Source organism: Trachemys scripta, chromosome 1 (assembly GCF_013100865.1).
Source record: "Trachemys scripta elegans isolate TJP31775 chromosome 1, CAS_Tse_1.0, whole genome shotgun sequence".
NCBI classification, from domain to species: Eukaryota; Metazoa; Chordata; order Testudines; family Emydidae; genus Trachemys; species Trachemys scripta.
The window spans coordinates 175,257,444-175,270,304 of record NC_048298.1 but is presented as its reverse complement, the minus strand read 5'-3'; the positions used below and the strand labels follow the sequence as shown (position 1 = coordinate 175,270,304).

The window sequence follows — 12,861 nt, the reverse complement described above, 5'->3', positions numbered from 1 at the left end:
GGCCGGTTTGTTTACCTGCCCCGTCCGCAGGTCCGGCCGACCGCGGCTCCCACTGGCCACGGTTTGCTGCTCCAGGCCAATGGGGGCTGCTGGAAGTGGTGCAGGCCGAGGGACATACTGGCCACCGCTTCCAGCAGCCCCCATTGGCCTGGAGCAGCGAACCTCGACCAGTGGGAGCCGCGGTCGGCCGGACCTGCGGACGGGGCAGGTAAACAAACCGGCCCAGCCCGCCAGGGGCTTTCCCTACACAAGCGGTGTCCCAAGTTTGGGAAACACTGTATTAGTGTACATATCATAACTGAAGATTTGAAGCAGGAACTCCAAATTTTTGCTGAAGTAGGATACATTTTTCCTTCATAAACAAGAAAAAAGTTAATTTGATAGATTTGTTCCAAATAGCTACTTATAATAAAAATTATTTCTTATCTCCCTCAAAAACAATAATTTAACCTGTTAAGTTACTTAAGATGATTATAGACATGCCAGTGAAGCTTGTTTTTAAGGGGGGGGGGGGAGAGAAATCACCGAATTGAGAGAAGAGCCAACTGTCAGCCCTGGTCTACACTACGAGTTTAGCTCAAATTTAGCAGATTTAACCCTGCACCCATCCACACGACGAAGCCATTTTTCTCGGCTTAAAGGGCTTTTAAAATTGATTTCTGTACTCCTTCCCGACGAGGGGATTAGTGCTGAAATCGACATGCCGCGTCGAATTTGGGGTAGTGCAGATGCAATTCGACTATTGGCCTCCGGGATCTATCCCAGAGTGCTCCATTGTGACCGCTCTGGACAGCACTTGAGATGCACTAGCCAGGTACACAACAGAAGCCCCAGGAACTTTTGAATTTCATTTCCTGTTTGGCCAGTGTGGCGAGCTCATCAGCACAGGTGACCATACAGTCCCAGAATCACAAAAGAGCTCCAGCATGGACCAAACAAGAGGTACTGGATCTGATCGCTGTTTGGGGAGATGAATCCATGCTATCAGAATTCCGTTCCAAAAGACGAAATGCCAAAATATTTGAAAAAAATCTCCAAGGGCATGATGGACAGAGGCTACAACAGAGACCCGCACTGGTGACGCATGAAAATTAAGGAGCTCAGGCAAGCCTACCAAAAAACCAAAGAGGCAAACGGCCGCTCCGGGTCAGAGCCCAGACAAGCTGCTTCTATGATGACCTGCATGCAATTCTAAGGGGGGCCCCTACTACCTCACCCCTGTCCGTGGACACCTGCAAGCAAGGAGTCTCATGCAACAGGGATGAGGAATTTGGGGACAAGAAAGGTGACGAGGTGGAGAAGGAGGAGGATAGCGCACAGCATGCAAACGGAGAAACCATTCTCCCCGACAGCCAGGAACTGTTTATTACCCTGGAGCCAATACCCTCCCAAGGCGGGCTCACGGACCATAAAGCCGGAGCTCATGCAGTCCTCCCACACTGAAAGAGCTCAGCAGAATGCGTGGAGGCAAACAATGTCAGAATCCAGGAAAGCAGAAAGTGAACACGAGGACAGGATGGATGAACAAGATGAGAGGTGGCAGGATCCAATGCTGAGGCTACTGGGGGATCAAACTGATATGCTCCGGCGTCTGGTGGAACTGCATGAAAGGCAGCAGGAGCACAGACCGCACTCCACCCCAGAGGATTGGCCAAGCAACAGAAGGGCTAGTATTCAACACGTTTTGAAGTGCAGTGTGACCTTGTCCTTCCCTCCTCCCCTCATCCACCACCCCACCTGGTGCTTCCCTCCTCCCCCACGCCTCCCGGGCTACCTTGTGAGTTTTCCCCCCATTTGTGTGATGAATTCATAAAGAATGCATGATTTTGAAACAATAATGACTTTATTGCCTCTGCAAGCAGTAACTGAAGTGGGGTCGGGAGGGCTGTTGGCTTACAGGGAAGTAGAGTGAACCAAGGGGGCGGGTTTTCATCAAGGAGAAACAAAAAGAACTGTCACAGCGTAGCCTGGCCAGTCATGAAACTGGTTTTCAAAGCTTCTCTGATGCGCAGCACGCCCTGCTGTGCTCTTCTAATCGCCCTGGTGTCTGGCTGCGCGTAGTCAGCAGCCAGGTGATTTGCTTCAACCTCCCACCCCTCTATAAACGTCTCCCCCTTACTCTCACAGATATTGTGGAGCACACAGCAAGCGGCAATAACAATTGGAATACTGGTTTCGCTGAGGTCTAACCGAGTCAGCAAACTGCACCAGCGAGTTTTAAACATCCAAATGCACATTCTACTATCATTCTGCACTTGCTCAGCCTATAGTTGAACAGCTCCTTACTACTGTCCAGGGTGCCTGTGTATGGCTTCATGAGCCATGGCATTAAGAAGTAGGCTGGGTCCCCAAGAATAACTATAGGCATTTCAACGTCCCCAACAGTTATTTTCTGGTCTGGGAAGGAAGTCCCTTCCTGCAGCTGTTCAAACAGACCAGAGTTCCTGAAGATGCGAGCGTCATGTACCTTTCCTGGACATCCCACTTTGATGTCAGTGAAACGTCCCTTGTGATCCACCAGTGCTTGCAGCACCATTGAAAAGTACTCCTTGCAGTTTATCTGGCTGCCAAGGTGGTCTGGTCCCAAGATAGGGATATGCGTTCCGTCTAACGTCCCACCACAGTTAAGGAATCCCATTGCAGCAAAGCCATCCACTATGACCTTCACATTTCCCAGAGTCACTACCCTTGATAGCAGCAGCTCAGTGATTGCGTTGGCTACTTGGATCACAGCAGCCCCCACAGTAGATTTACCCACTCCAAATTGATTCCCGACTGACCAGTAGCTGTCTGGCACTGCAAGCTTCCAGAGGGCTATCGCCACTCGCTTCTTAACTGTGAGGGCTGCTCTCATCTTGGTATTCTTGCGCTTCAGGGCAGGGGAAAAAGTCAAAGTTCCATGAAAGTGCCCTTACTCATGCTAAGGTTTCGCAGCCACTGGGAATCATCCCAGACCTGCAACACTATGCGGTCCCACCAGTCTGTGCTTTTTTCCCGGGCCCAGAATCGGCGTTCCACCGCATGAATCTGCCCCATTACCGCCATGATGTCCAAATTGCCAGGGCCCGTGCTTTGAGAGAAGTCTGTGTCCATGTCCTCATCACTATCGTGATCGCGCTGTCATCGCCTCCTCGCCTGCTTTTGTAGGTTCTGGTTCTGCACATACTTCAGGATAATGCATGAGGTGTTTAAAATGCTCACAACAGCAGCGGTGAGCGGAGCGGGTTCCATGCTTGCCGTGATATGGTATCTGCAGGAGAGCAGAGTTGCAGTGGAACTGGTGGAGGACGACAGATGCCACGAGAATAGATTTTTATACCAAACGACAAGAGGACCTGCGAGGTGGATTCATGGCACCAGGAGAGCAGAGTTGCAGCGGAAATGGTGGAGGACAATAGTTAGCACCGCGCACATTTACCAAGGAAGAACACAGGTTCCTCGAAGCGCATGACAGACAACACGGGGAAATTTGCTAACGAGACGCGAGCAGGAGAGCAGAGTTGCAGTGGAAGCGGTGGATGACAATGGGATGCCACGAGAATAGATATTTATAAAGAACGACGAGAGGACCTGCGAGGTCGATCCATGGCACCAGGAGAGCAGAGTTGCAGCGGAAGCGGTGGTTGGATGATGACAGTTAGCAGTCCTACTGCACCATCTGCTGTAAAAAGTATGGCGTCTGCAGGGAAAAAAGGCACGAAACGATTGTCTGCCTTTGCTTTCATGGAGGGAGAGGCGACTGACGACATGTACCCAAAACCACTCGCGACAATGTTTTTGCCCCATCAGGCATGGGGAGCTTAACTCAGAATTCCAATGGACTGCGGGAACTGTGGGATAGCTACCTATAGTGCAACACTCCGAAAGTCAATGCTAGCCACGGTACCGTGCTCGCACTCCGCCGACTTAATGCGCTTAGTGGGGACACACACAATCGACTGTATAAAATCGCTTCGTAAAAATCGACTTCTATAAATTCGACCTAATTTCGTAGTGTAGACATACCTTCAGCAAAAAATCCTGAAAATCAGCTAAAAGCAAGGGTTGGAAAAGACAAAACCCTTTACCAGAGAATAAACCAGAGATAATGCAGTGACTGAAACAAAGTATTCACCCATTCACCAGTAGCAGGTAGGAAGCTTTCCCAGGTAGGTTGCATGGAGAAGGAGCTAAACCACCAATTTCTGCAGAATATAGGTGTGATCGGTGTCGGTCCACCTGCCTGCTAGGGGGCGGTGGGGAGCTACGACATCACTGGCCGGCCTGGGTCACGCCTCTGCCACTGGGGAATTAGCGGCGGGAAGGACGCCAGCCAGTGTCTGTAGCGCGCCCCTCAGGCAGGGGAGCACCGGCAAAAGGTCAGTAGCGCGCCCCTCAGGCAGGGGAGCGCCGGCAAAAGGTCAGTAGCGCGCCCCTCAGGCAGGGGAGCGCCGGCAAAAGGTCCCGGCGTGGGTTGGCCGGGTAGGGGAACGCAGGCCCACCCTACACCACTGCGTTCCAGCCCAGGGCCCTGACAGTGGTAGAACGAGGGTCCCTCCACAGCAGGGTCATCCCGCTACATAGACTCACCACTGTGCAGCTCTGTCCCTGGGCTACTTCCTACCCGATTGCTCGTCCAAATCCCTCTGGTCCCACCAGTGCGTCGGGGTAGTCCGCTGTTGGCAGCTCCAGCTCCTCCTCGGGCTCAGGCTCCTCCAGCTCCTCCCGGTACTCGGCTGCTGGCAGCTCCAGCTCCCCCTCCAGCTCCTCGGCAGCGGGCAGTCCTGGCAGCCCCAGTCCTTCCTCCAGGTGAGGTTCCCACTGGCCCAGGGCCTCCCCTGGCGTGGCAGCAGGGTCTGAAGGGAGCAGCCCGCGGTCTGCGTCTGCCTCCCTTCCTGGTGCTGCCCTGACTGAGCTAAGGGCCCCGCCCTCTATACTTCCTGTTCCGTTCCACCCCTCCCCTTCTGGGGGGTGGAGCCATCTTGGCCTGACCCCGCCCATTCAGGCTGAGAGAGCGGCCCTTTACCCTCAGGTTCGGAGGGCAGCCACCCTGGCTCCCTACAGTAGGCTTTCATTTTAACATTTCTAGCTCTTATGATTGCAAAGATATGTTTCCATATGTGAACCAATGCAATACTTGTCTTTGAATCCAGAAAACAGCAGCAAGTGAAATTTAGTAGCTTGGTCAGTTTCACTGCTGCTTTACGGAAACCTGAAGGTAACCCAAAACTGGTATGAACCACTTAGCAGCTGCTTGGGAAAGTGAAGCAACAGAAGTAGTCACTAAGGCCTTCTCTACACTGGCAAGTTTCTGCGCAGTAAAGCAGCTTTCTGCGGTGTAACTCCCGAGGTGTACACACTGCCAAGCCACGTAGTGCGCAGAAACTGCGCGGTTGCAGCGCTATAAAAAAACCACCCCGACGAGAGGTGTACAGCTTTCCGCGCCGGGGGTACAGCGCCTTGGTGCCAGGGTAGACACCCTGGTGGATTACAGCACTGCGATTGGCTTCCGGGAGGTGTCCCACAATGCCTGTTCTCGCCTCTCTGGTCATCCGTTTGAACTTTAGTGCCCTGCCCTCAGGTGACCAACCGTGAGCCCCACACCTTAAATTCCTTGGGAATTTTGAAAGTCCCCTTCCTGTTTGCTCAGTGACACATGTAATGGTTTCAGCACATCTTTCCAGGTGGCCATGCCTGCTCCATGCACCAGGAGATCCCCCCTTTGGAGCTATGCTTAGCTCTGGACCTCATCAGCATTTGGGGAGAGAAGCCTGTCCAGTCCCAGCTGCGCTCCAGCCGTAGGAATTATACTTACGGACAGATTTCATGATGCATGACAGAAAGGGGCCATGACCGGGACACACTGCAGTGCAGGGTCAAAATGAAGGAGCTGCGGAATGCCTACCACAAGTCACGGGTGGCAAACCGCCACTCCGGTGCTGCGCCCACGAGCTGCCGATTCTACAAACAGCTGGACGCGATAGTCAGTGGCAAGCCAATCTCCACTGAGAAGGCCACTGTGAATACTTTGTTGGCTTGCATGCCAGTCGAGACTGGACCGAGCCAGGAGGAGGAAATCTTGGAAAAGGACGTGGAGGGGTTGGGGGACCCAGAGGCAGAGGACTCGGAGGTCAGAGATACATGCAACCAGGAGCTCTTCTCTACCCCGGAGGAGTAGAGCCAGTCACAGCTGTCGGAGCTTGGCGAAGTGCAAACAGGAGAGGAGACCCCTGGTAAGCGGCTTTGATTTCGGGAATCGCTGAAGCGAGTTGTTAGGGGCAGGAGGGTTGCAGAAAGCAGGCTTGTGTCTCTGTATGATGCTCATACCACCAAATGCCTAGTCTGAGAGGCAGAACAGGGTGTTGACTGACTCCCTAACTTCATGGGAATCTGCCTCAGAGATCTCTACGAAACTCTCATGGAGATACTGGGCAATCCATAGCTTACATACACCCAATAAAAGGTTAGCACTTTAGCAGTTAAATTTTCAAAAGACTATCAGTAATTATCATATATTCACCATCCATCTTCATACAGTTCCTACATATCAACCAGACTGCACACGTACCATCCCCACAGAATAAATAAGCATGATCTATTCCAAAGCTGCAAGAGTAAGCAGAACTCTCCCTGAAATTGTTCCTCTTGGTGGCTGGGAGTCTGTCGTGCCAAGCATCCAAACTATGAACAGGGAGCTCTGAATTCTCTGCTGCTGGTGCTCAGGCAGCATGGAGATGGAACTAACCTGATTGGAATGCAAAAGGATGATGAGATGGGGGGAAAGTGAAGTGAAACTGAGATAGGAGTTGTGAAAGAAGAAAATGATTAAGGGGTCAGAATGTAGGGTCTGTGACTATTAATCCATCCAATCCAGAATGGAACCCATGATTACACTGTCTCAACAATCCTCTGCCAGTCAGCAAATACATGGCAAAGTCTGTGGATCACCTCCTTCCAGTCTGGTCCACATAGAAGATTACAATCTTTAGTCCTCTTAGCTTAAGTGGCAGAAGTCTGTGCTTTAGAGCCAAACTCCAAAGATTCCAACCCTAATAATGACCAATTTGGGTGTCATCATCCAATCCCTGCAGGCAAAAGGGGCGGGGGAGGCGGGAGAAGCAGGGAGAGGTGCATGGAGCTGCATTTGTGCTGACTGTTACAGATGGATTTTTCTCTTTTATTTCAATGCGTCAGCTAAAACTGTTCACCAACATTTGTTGATTTAAACCAAATCCAGCCATGCCTAAACACAGGAAAGATGTGGACAAACTGGAGAGAGTCCAGAGGATAGCAACAAAAACAATAAAAGGTTTAGAAAACCTGACCTATGAGGAAAGGTTAAAAAATGAGCATGTTTAGTCTTGAGAAATGACAACAAATTAATAAATATATTAAGGGCTGTTATTAAGGGAACTGCAATCAATTGTTCTCCATGTCCACTGAAGTTACGAAAAGAAGTAATGGGCTTAATCTGCAACAAGAGGGATTTAGATCAGATAAAGGAAAAACTTTAACTCTAAAAGGTAGTTAAGCTCTGGAATAGGATTCTACGAGAGGTTGTGGAATCCCCATCACTGGAGGTTGACTTGGTCCTGCCTCAGCCCAGGTATCTACAGGCAGTGCTAAAACATCCTCCCCCTCCACCACCTAATAAAAGCCTCAGTTTCACAGAAGTTCCAGCAGAAACGACTTCTTGTTAAACAAGGAGAACCAAGTCTTCACTGTTGGCTCCATTTTATGGAAAGGACTAGGAAATGGTACCACCAGCAGGGAACCTATGGGATTTTCCCCAGTGAATTGGGGGCGGGGAGGAAGGGAGAAGGAGAAAAGGTTAGACTTCTCAAGATCCTTTCCAGACCTAGTTTTCTGTGATATTTGTTTTTTCCCCAGTTTGCTTTAAAAAAAATTAGGAAATTACTTCCAAAAAAGCTACTTTACGAGAATGTAAGTACTCATACTCAAAAGTTGGGAAATGCCAGAATTAAGATTTTTTCTCCACATGACCTCTGCTTAATTCAGTGCACAGGATAGGAGGTGTCCTGGAAATGAACCAGGGTTGTATAGAAAACGAGGCTATTGTCTGTAGATTTCTGCATCATTTGTTTCAGAGAAGTTGGAATGAGTGAATAAAGCAGGGGACTACAGAAAGAAAGGATAGTCTCATGGAAAAATCAGTTAAATGCCACCCTGAAGAACTGACTTCTATCACCCCCATCTCCCACAGGGTTTCTATATGATGCTGGACAAATCACTTAAGCCACGAGTAGTCAATAGGCAGACTGCCAGGCACTTTTGAATGGACCATGAAATCTTTTTACATACTTATTATCATTACTGTTATTGCAGAGTGAAAAATTTTTCTCTGGAGTCTGGACCTTGACAAAAAATAATTGACTACCCCGACTTAAATCAGTTTATTCACAGGTAGCCGCTAATTGTTTGTTCCGAATCCTAACTTTTCAAGTACCGAATCTGACACATTTGGAGGCCTGATTTGCAAAAGAGATGACCATTCACAACTACAATGGAAGTCAATACAGGTCTGTTCTGGACATATAACATGTCAAACATCCTGAAAAAAATCAGTCCCCTGGCACTTCAAACTGGGATCCCAAAATTAGCAGGCTCTCTCTACCTTAATCTCTTTGTGAACCAGTTCCTCATCTGTTAAGTGACAATAGAATACCACATTACCACACTGAAGTGTTATGAAAATAAATTAATGTTTATGAAGCAGATTGATATTACAATGATCAGCTCTGTAAGAAAAGCCAATGAGGAAATTAATTCTGTATTCAAAGCAGAGCAAGAAGAGTGTACAATAAGTTAGACATGGGAAGACAAATCAAATAGTGAGGATAAAACAAAACATTGAATAGCTGCTACTCATGGAGTTAACAGAACCCATTACAAGTACAGGATGAGGCTAATCTAATCATCAACTATCACTAATTGAAAAGATAGGATATCATTTGGTCATGTAATTAAAGACTAACACATACAACAAATGGGCTGAATTAAAGTTGGAATATGCAGCATTAATTCTGTCATCTCCTAACTTTTTGAGTGGTTGACTTTGCAACCTTAACATTGTTTCATATTTTAATTTAATACTTATATTTTAATATGGAGGTAACAGACATATTTGCACGTCCACTTAAAGATGATCGGAATTTGAAAACTATACTGTAACCATAACCACAGCATCTCCTCAACTTGGTAACTGAATACTTGAAGACTAAATCATTGTCATAAGTGGAAAAAGATTAGCTGAAAAAACCTTTAGGTCAAAATACTGAAAATAATCATTTAAATATTCCTTTCCTTTAAAGGAACATAAAATATTTTGCATAAGATAAATACAAAACAAAAAGCTAAAATTTACCCTCTTTATGAAATCTAAATATAGACGGTGTCCTGAACATTGATTACTGTTCTTTCCAAATTCATTTTGAAAGCAACTGTTCTTCAAATCACCTTTAAATAAAGATGGATCTGAACTATAAATTGTATTTCCTGCTACTCAGTTTCAAATTAACACTAACACATTGCGTCATTTACTTCCATTTTATGATAAAATATCAACATGATGTGCTAACAATTGTCAAATGATAGTGATTATATACACTGGCACAGTTTAATGATTTGCAAAGAAAAAGTAATGTTGTGAGTATTTTTTCCTATATACAGAGTTTTCACCTGAATCAAGTGTTGTATGTTTATATATAAAACTTTGTGTTCAAACTTCACTCTGGGCAGAACTGTCCAAGAAACTCAAAGAAAACAAAGAAGTTTCTAAATGCACAAAATTAATATTAATCAATCCAGATTATACACAGTGCCTATTCTAAGTACATGGAAACTATTTTCAAATGAATCTTAATCAACAAATGTAATATATTCAGTAAAATAGATAGCAAAAAAGCAAAACCAGCCATGTATTTTTACTTGAAGTTGACAAGAAAGTTTCCAACTACTCATCCATTGTCATACAAGAGATTAGATTTGGAGATTCTATTATAACAAATTTTGATCCCATGAGTAATTCCCCAACACAGCTGTGACATCAACAATGGCATTAACATTTCAACAGGAAACAGAGAGTCATCCTAACACTGCTGAAAAGCATTTTTTTCTAACTTTTAACCTTCCCAGGTGTTTCATAGTTCTTTTGTATTACATCGAAATTGATGCAAAATTGTACGAAATATCTGAAAGCTTTGAAAACAGGAAGTGTTTCAACAGATAACTGTAGCAGTTTCCTAAAATTAGGTGGAATTAACACATCACTTTGATAAACTTTATCACAGGATCGAAAATAAGTGTTTTAGGCAAACTATAGTCAACACATTTTAACAGGAAACAGTGAACCAGTTCCTTAAATAGTGCCATTACCTAAAATTTCTATAATTTGTAAAATAACTGCAGATGCACTGAAAGAATTAAACTATGCTTATCCACCTTTTAGCAGCCAAAAGGGTGTCAAAACAAGGCGCTGTTTTAGGAGCACATAGTGCAATATGCCTGCTCCTTTTGCTTAATTAAATCTTGCTTTTGCTCCATACGCTGCGAACAGACCAAAGTATTTCCAACTAATTTATATTCTTTGCTTTGTGTCAAGTATCAGGGGGTAGCCGTGTTAGTCTGTATCTACAAAAACAACAATGAGTCTGGTGGCACCTTAAAGACTAACAGATTTATTTGGGCATAAGCTTTTGTGGGTAAAAACCTCACTTTTTCGGATCCATATAAGAAGTAAGGTTTTTACCCACGAAAGCTTATGCCCAAATAAATCTGTTAATCTTTAAGGTGCCACCAGACTCTTCGTTGTTTTTATTCTTTGCTTTGACTTCCACCCCAGGAATGTATTCATAACCTTGTGAAAGTTACTCGTCGTGAAAGTTAGCTCTGCCCTAAACTTCTCATTTAATCCACGTTCCCTACATTGCAGGTTGCGGAGCCACATTTTTACACGGATCCAGCTGAAAGCCACAGAAAGACCAAAGCACCGAAATGCGCTGGAAGGCGCCACGCGATCTCTCTCTGAGGAGGAACAAGCTGGATTAGCGCCGAGGTGGGTCTGGGCTCCGCACTCGGCGCACCCTGCCTCGCTGACAAAGCCACTTTCCGGCTGAAGGATCCGCGAGGCACTTTCACCGGCTGGGAACGCGGCGCACGGAGGGGACAGCGCCCCGGGCAGGGGCACCGAGCCGGCGGGCGAGACTCCAGCCTCTCCGGTGCCCGGGCTGGGCGGCGGGCGCCAGGGGCTGCCGGGGGGCGCCAGGCACACGGGGGGGGGAGGGGGCAGGAGCCCCCCGCCCGCAGCACACACCGGACCCGGCGAGCCCGCCTCTGGGGGCGCGGGGGGGACAACACCGTGCTACAAACGACACCCAAGGGGGGCGCGCGGGAGACCCTGACAGCCGGGAGGTGCCGGGGACAGCAGCCCCGAGCGGCGGGGCAGGAGCTGGGGCGAGGGGCGCGCTCTGCCCGCCCGGGCACACGATGGCCGGGGGGGGACCCCTCGACATCAGCCCCCGCCCGGCTCTGCCCCGGACCGGCTCTCACCTGCGCAGCACAGCAGGAGGCTCCCGAGCAGCGCGGCCAGCGGCGGCAGCTCCATGGCGGGGCAGTGGCGGTAGCGCCTCAGCGTCCTCCTCACAACACGGCAGCTCCCAACGGACACTCCCAGCAGGTGAACAAGGGGTTGTGTCACTTCCGGCCGGCCACAGCCCCGCAGGCACCCCGCGCAGGCACTGCCCTTCCCCCCGGGACACACACACACACACCGCACAGGCACTGCCCCCTTGCCCGGGACACACACACACACCGCGCAGGCACTACCCCTCCCCCGGGACACACACACACACACACACCGCACAGGCACTGCCCCCTCCCTCGGGACACACACACACACCGCGCAGGCTCTGCACCCTCCCTCGGGACACACACACACACACCGCAGGCACTGCCCCCTCGCCCGGGACACACACACACACCGCACAGGCACTACCTCCTCCCCTGGGACACACACACACAGCACAGGCACTGCCCCTCCCCCGGGACACACACACCGCGCAGGCACTGCCCCCTCGCCCGGGACACACACACACACACGCACACACCGCGCAGGTACTGCCCCCTCCCCCAGGCCACACACACCGCGCAGGCACTGTCCCCTCCCCCGGGGACACACACACACACCGCGCAGGCACTGCCCCCTCCCCGGGACACACACACACACACTGCACAGGCACTGTCCCCTCCCCTCCCTGGGACACACACACACACTGCACAGGCACTGCCCCCTCCTGGACACACACCCTACCGGCACTGCCCCCTCCTCCGGGACACACACACACACCGCACAGGCACTGCCCCCTCCCCGGGACACACACCCCGCACTTGTTCCTGATACACACACCGCACAGGCACTGCCCCCCTTCCCTCATGATACACACACACGGGCGGCTACCGCCTCCCGGGCACTCCCCACCCCTGAGCGGAGACTAGAGACAAAGACAAGGAGGAGTCCTTGTGGCACCTTAGAGATTAACAAATGTATTTGGTCATAAACTATCGTGGGCTAAAACCCACATCATCAGATGCCCACGAAAACTTATGCCTAAATAAATGCAAAAAGAAGAACAGGAGTACTTGTGGCACCTTAGAGACTAACAAATTTATTAGAGCATAAGCTTTCGTGGACTACAGCCCACTTCTTCGGCTGTATATAGAATGGAACATATAATGAGGAGATATATATACACACATACAGAGGGCATAAACAGGTGGGAGTTGTCTTACCAACTCTGAGAGGCCAATTAATTAAGAGAAAAAAAACTTTTGAAGTGATAATCAAGCTAGCGGAGTACAGACAGT

At 49.0% G+C, this 12,861-nt stretch overlaps 1 protein-coding gene and 1 long non-coding RNA gene across 5 annotated transcripts in view; one reads left to right on the top strand and one right to left on the bottom strand.

Annotated features, from left to right (window-relative positions):
• The window catches only part of CXADR (CXADR Ig-like cell adhesion molecule), a 62,441-nt gene extending 50,667 nt beyond the window's left edge, over nucleotides 1–11,774 (bottom strand). For 2 of the 4 annotated variants that reach the window (XM_034792780.1, XM_034792772.1), the window contains exons 1-2: nucleotides 10,924–11,221; nucleotides 9,098–9,217 (exon numbers count right to left, since the gene is read on the bottom strand). In XM_034792780.1, the coding sequence (XP_034648671.1) occupies nucleotides 9,098–9,217; nucleotides 10,924–10,945 (142 nt within the window). In that variant the 5' untranslated portion in view covers nucleotides 10,946–11,221. Of the gene's footprint in view, nucleotides 1–9,097; nucleotides 9,218–10,923; nucleotides 11,222–11,547 lie in introns of those variants that run through there. The other 2 variants (XM_034792787.1, XM_034792794.1) reach the window with 2 other exon arrangements.
• Nucleotides 10,887–12,861, top strand: part of LOC117889002 — a 52,112-nt gene continuing 50,137 nt past the window's right edge. Inside the window, exon 1 of the long non-coding RNA XR_004648391.1 lies at nucleotides 10,887–11,053. This is a non-coding gene — a long non-coding RNA (uncharacterized LOC117889002). The remainder of the gene's footprint in view (nucleotides 11,054–12,861) is intronic.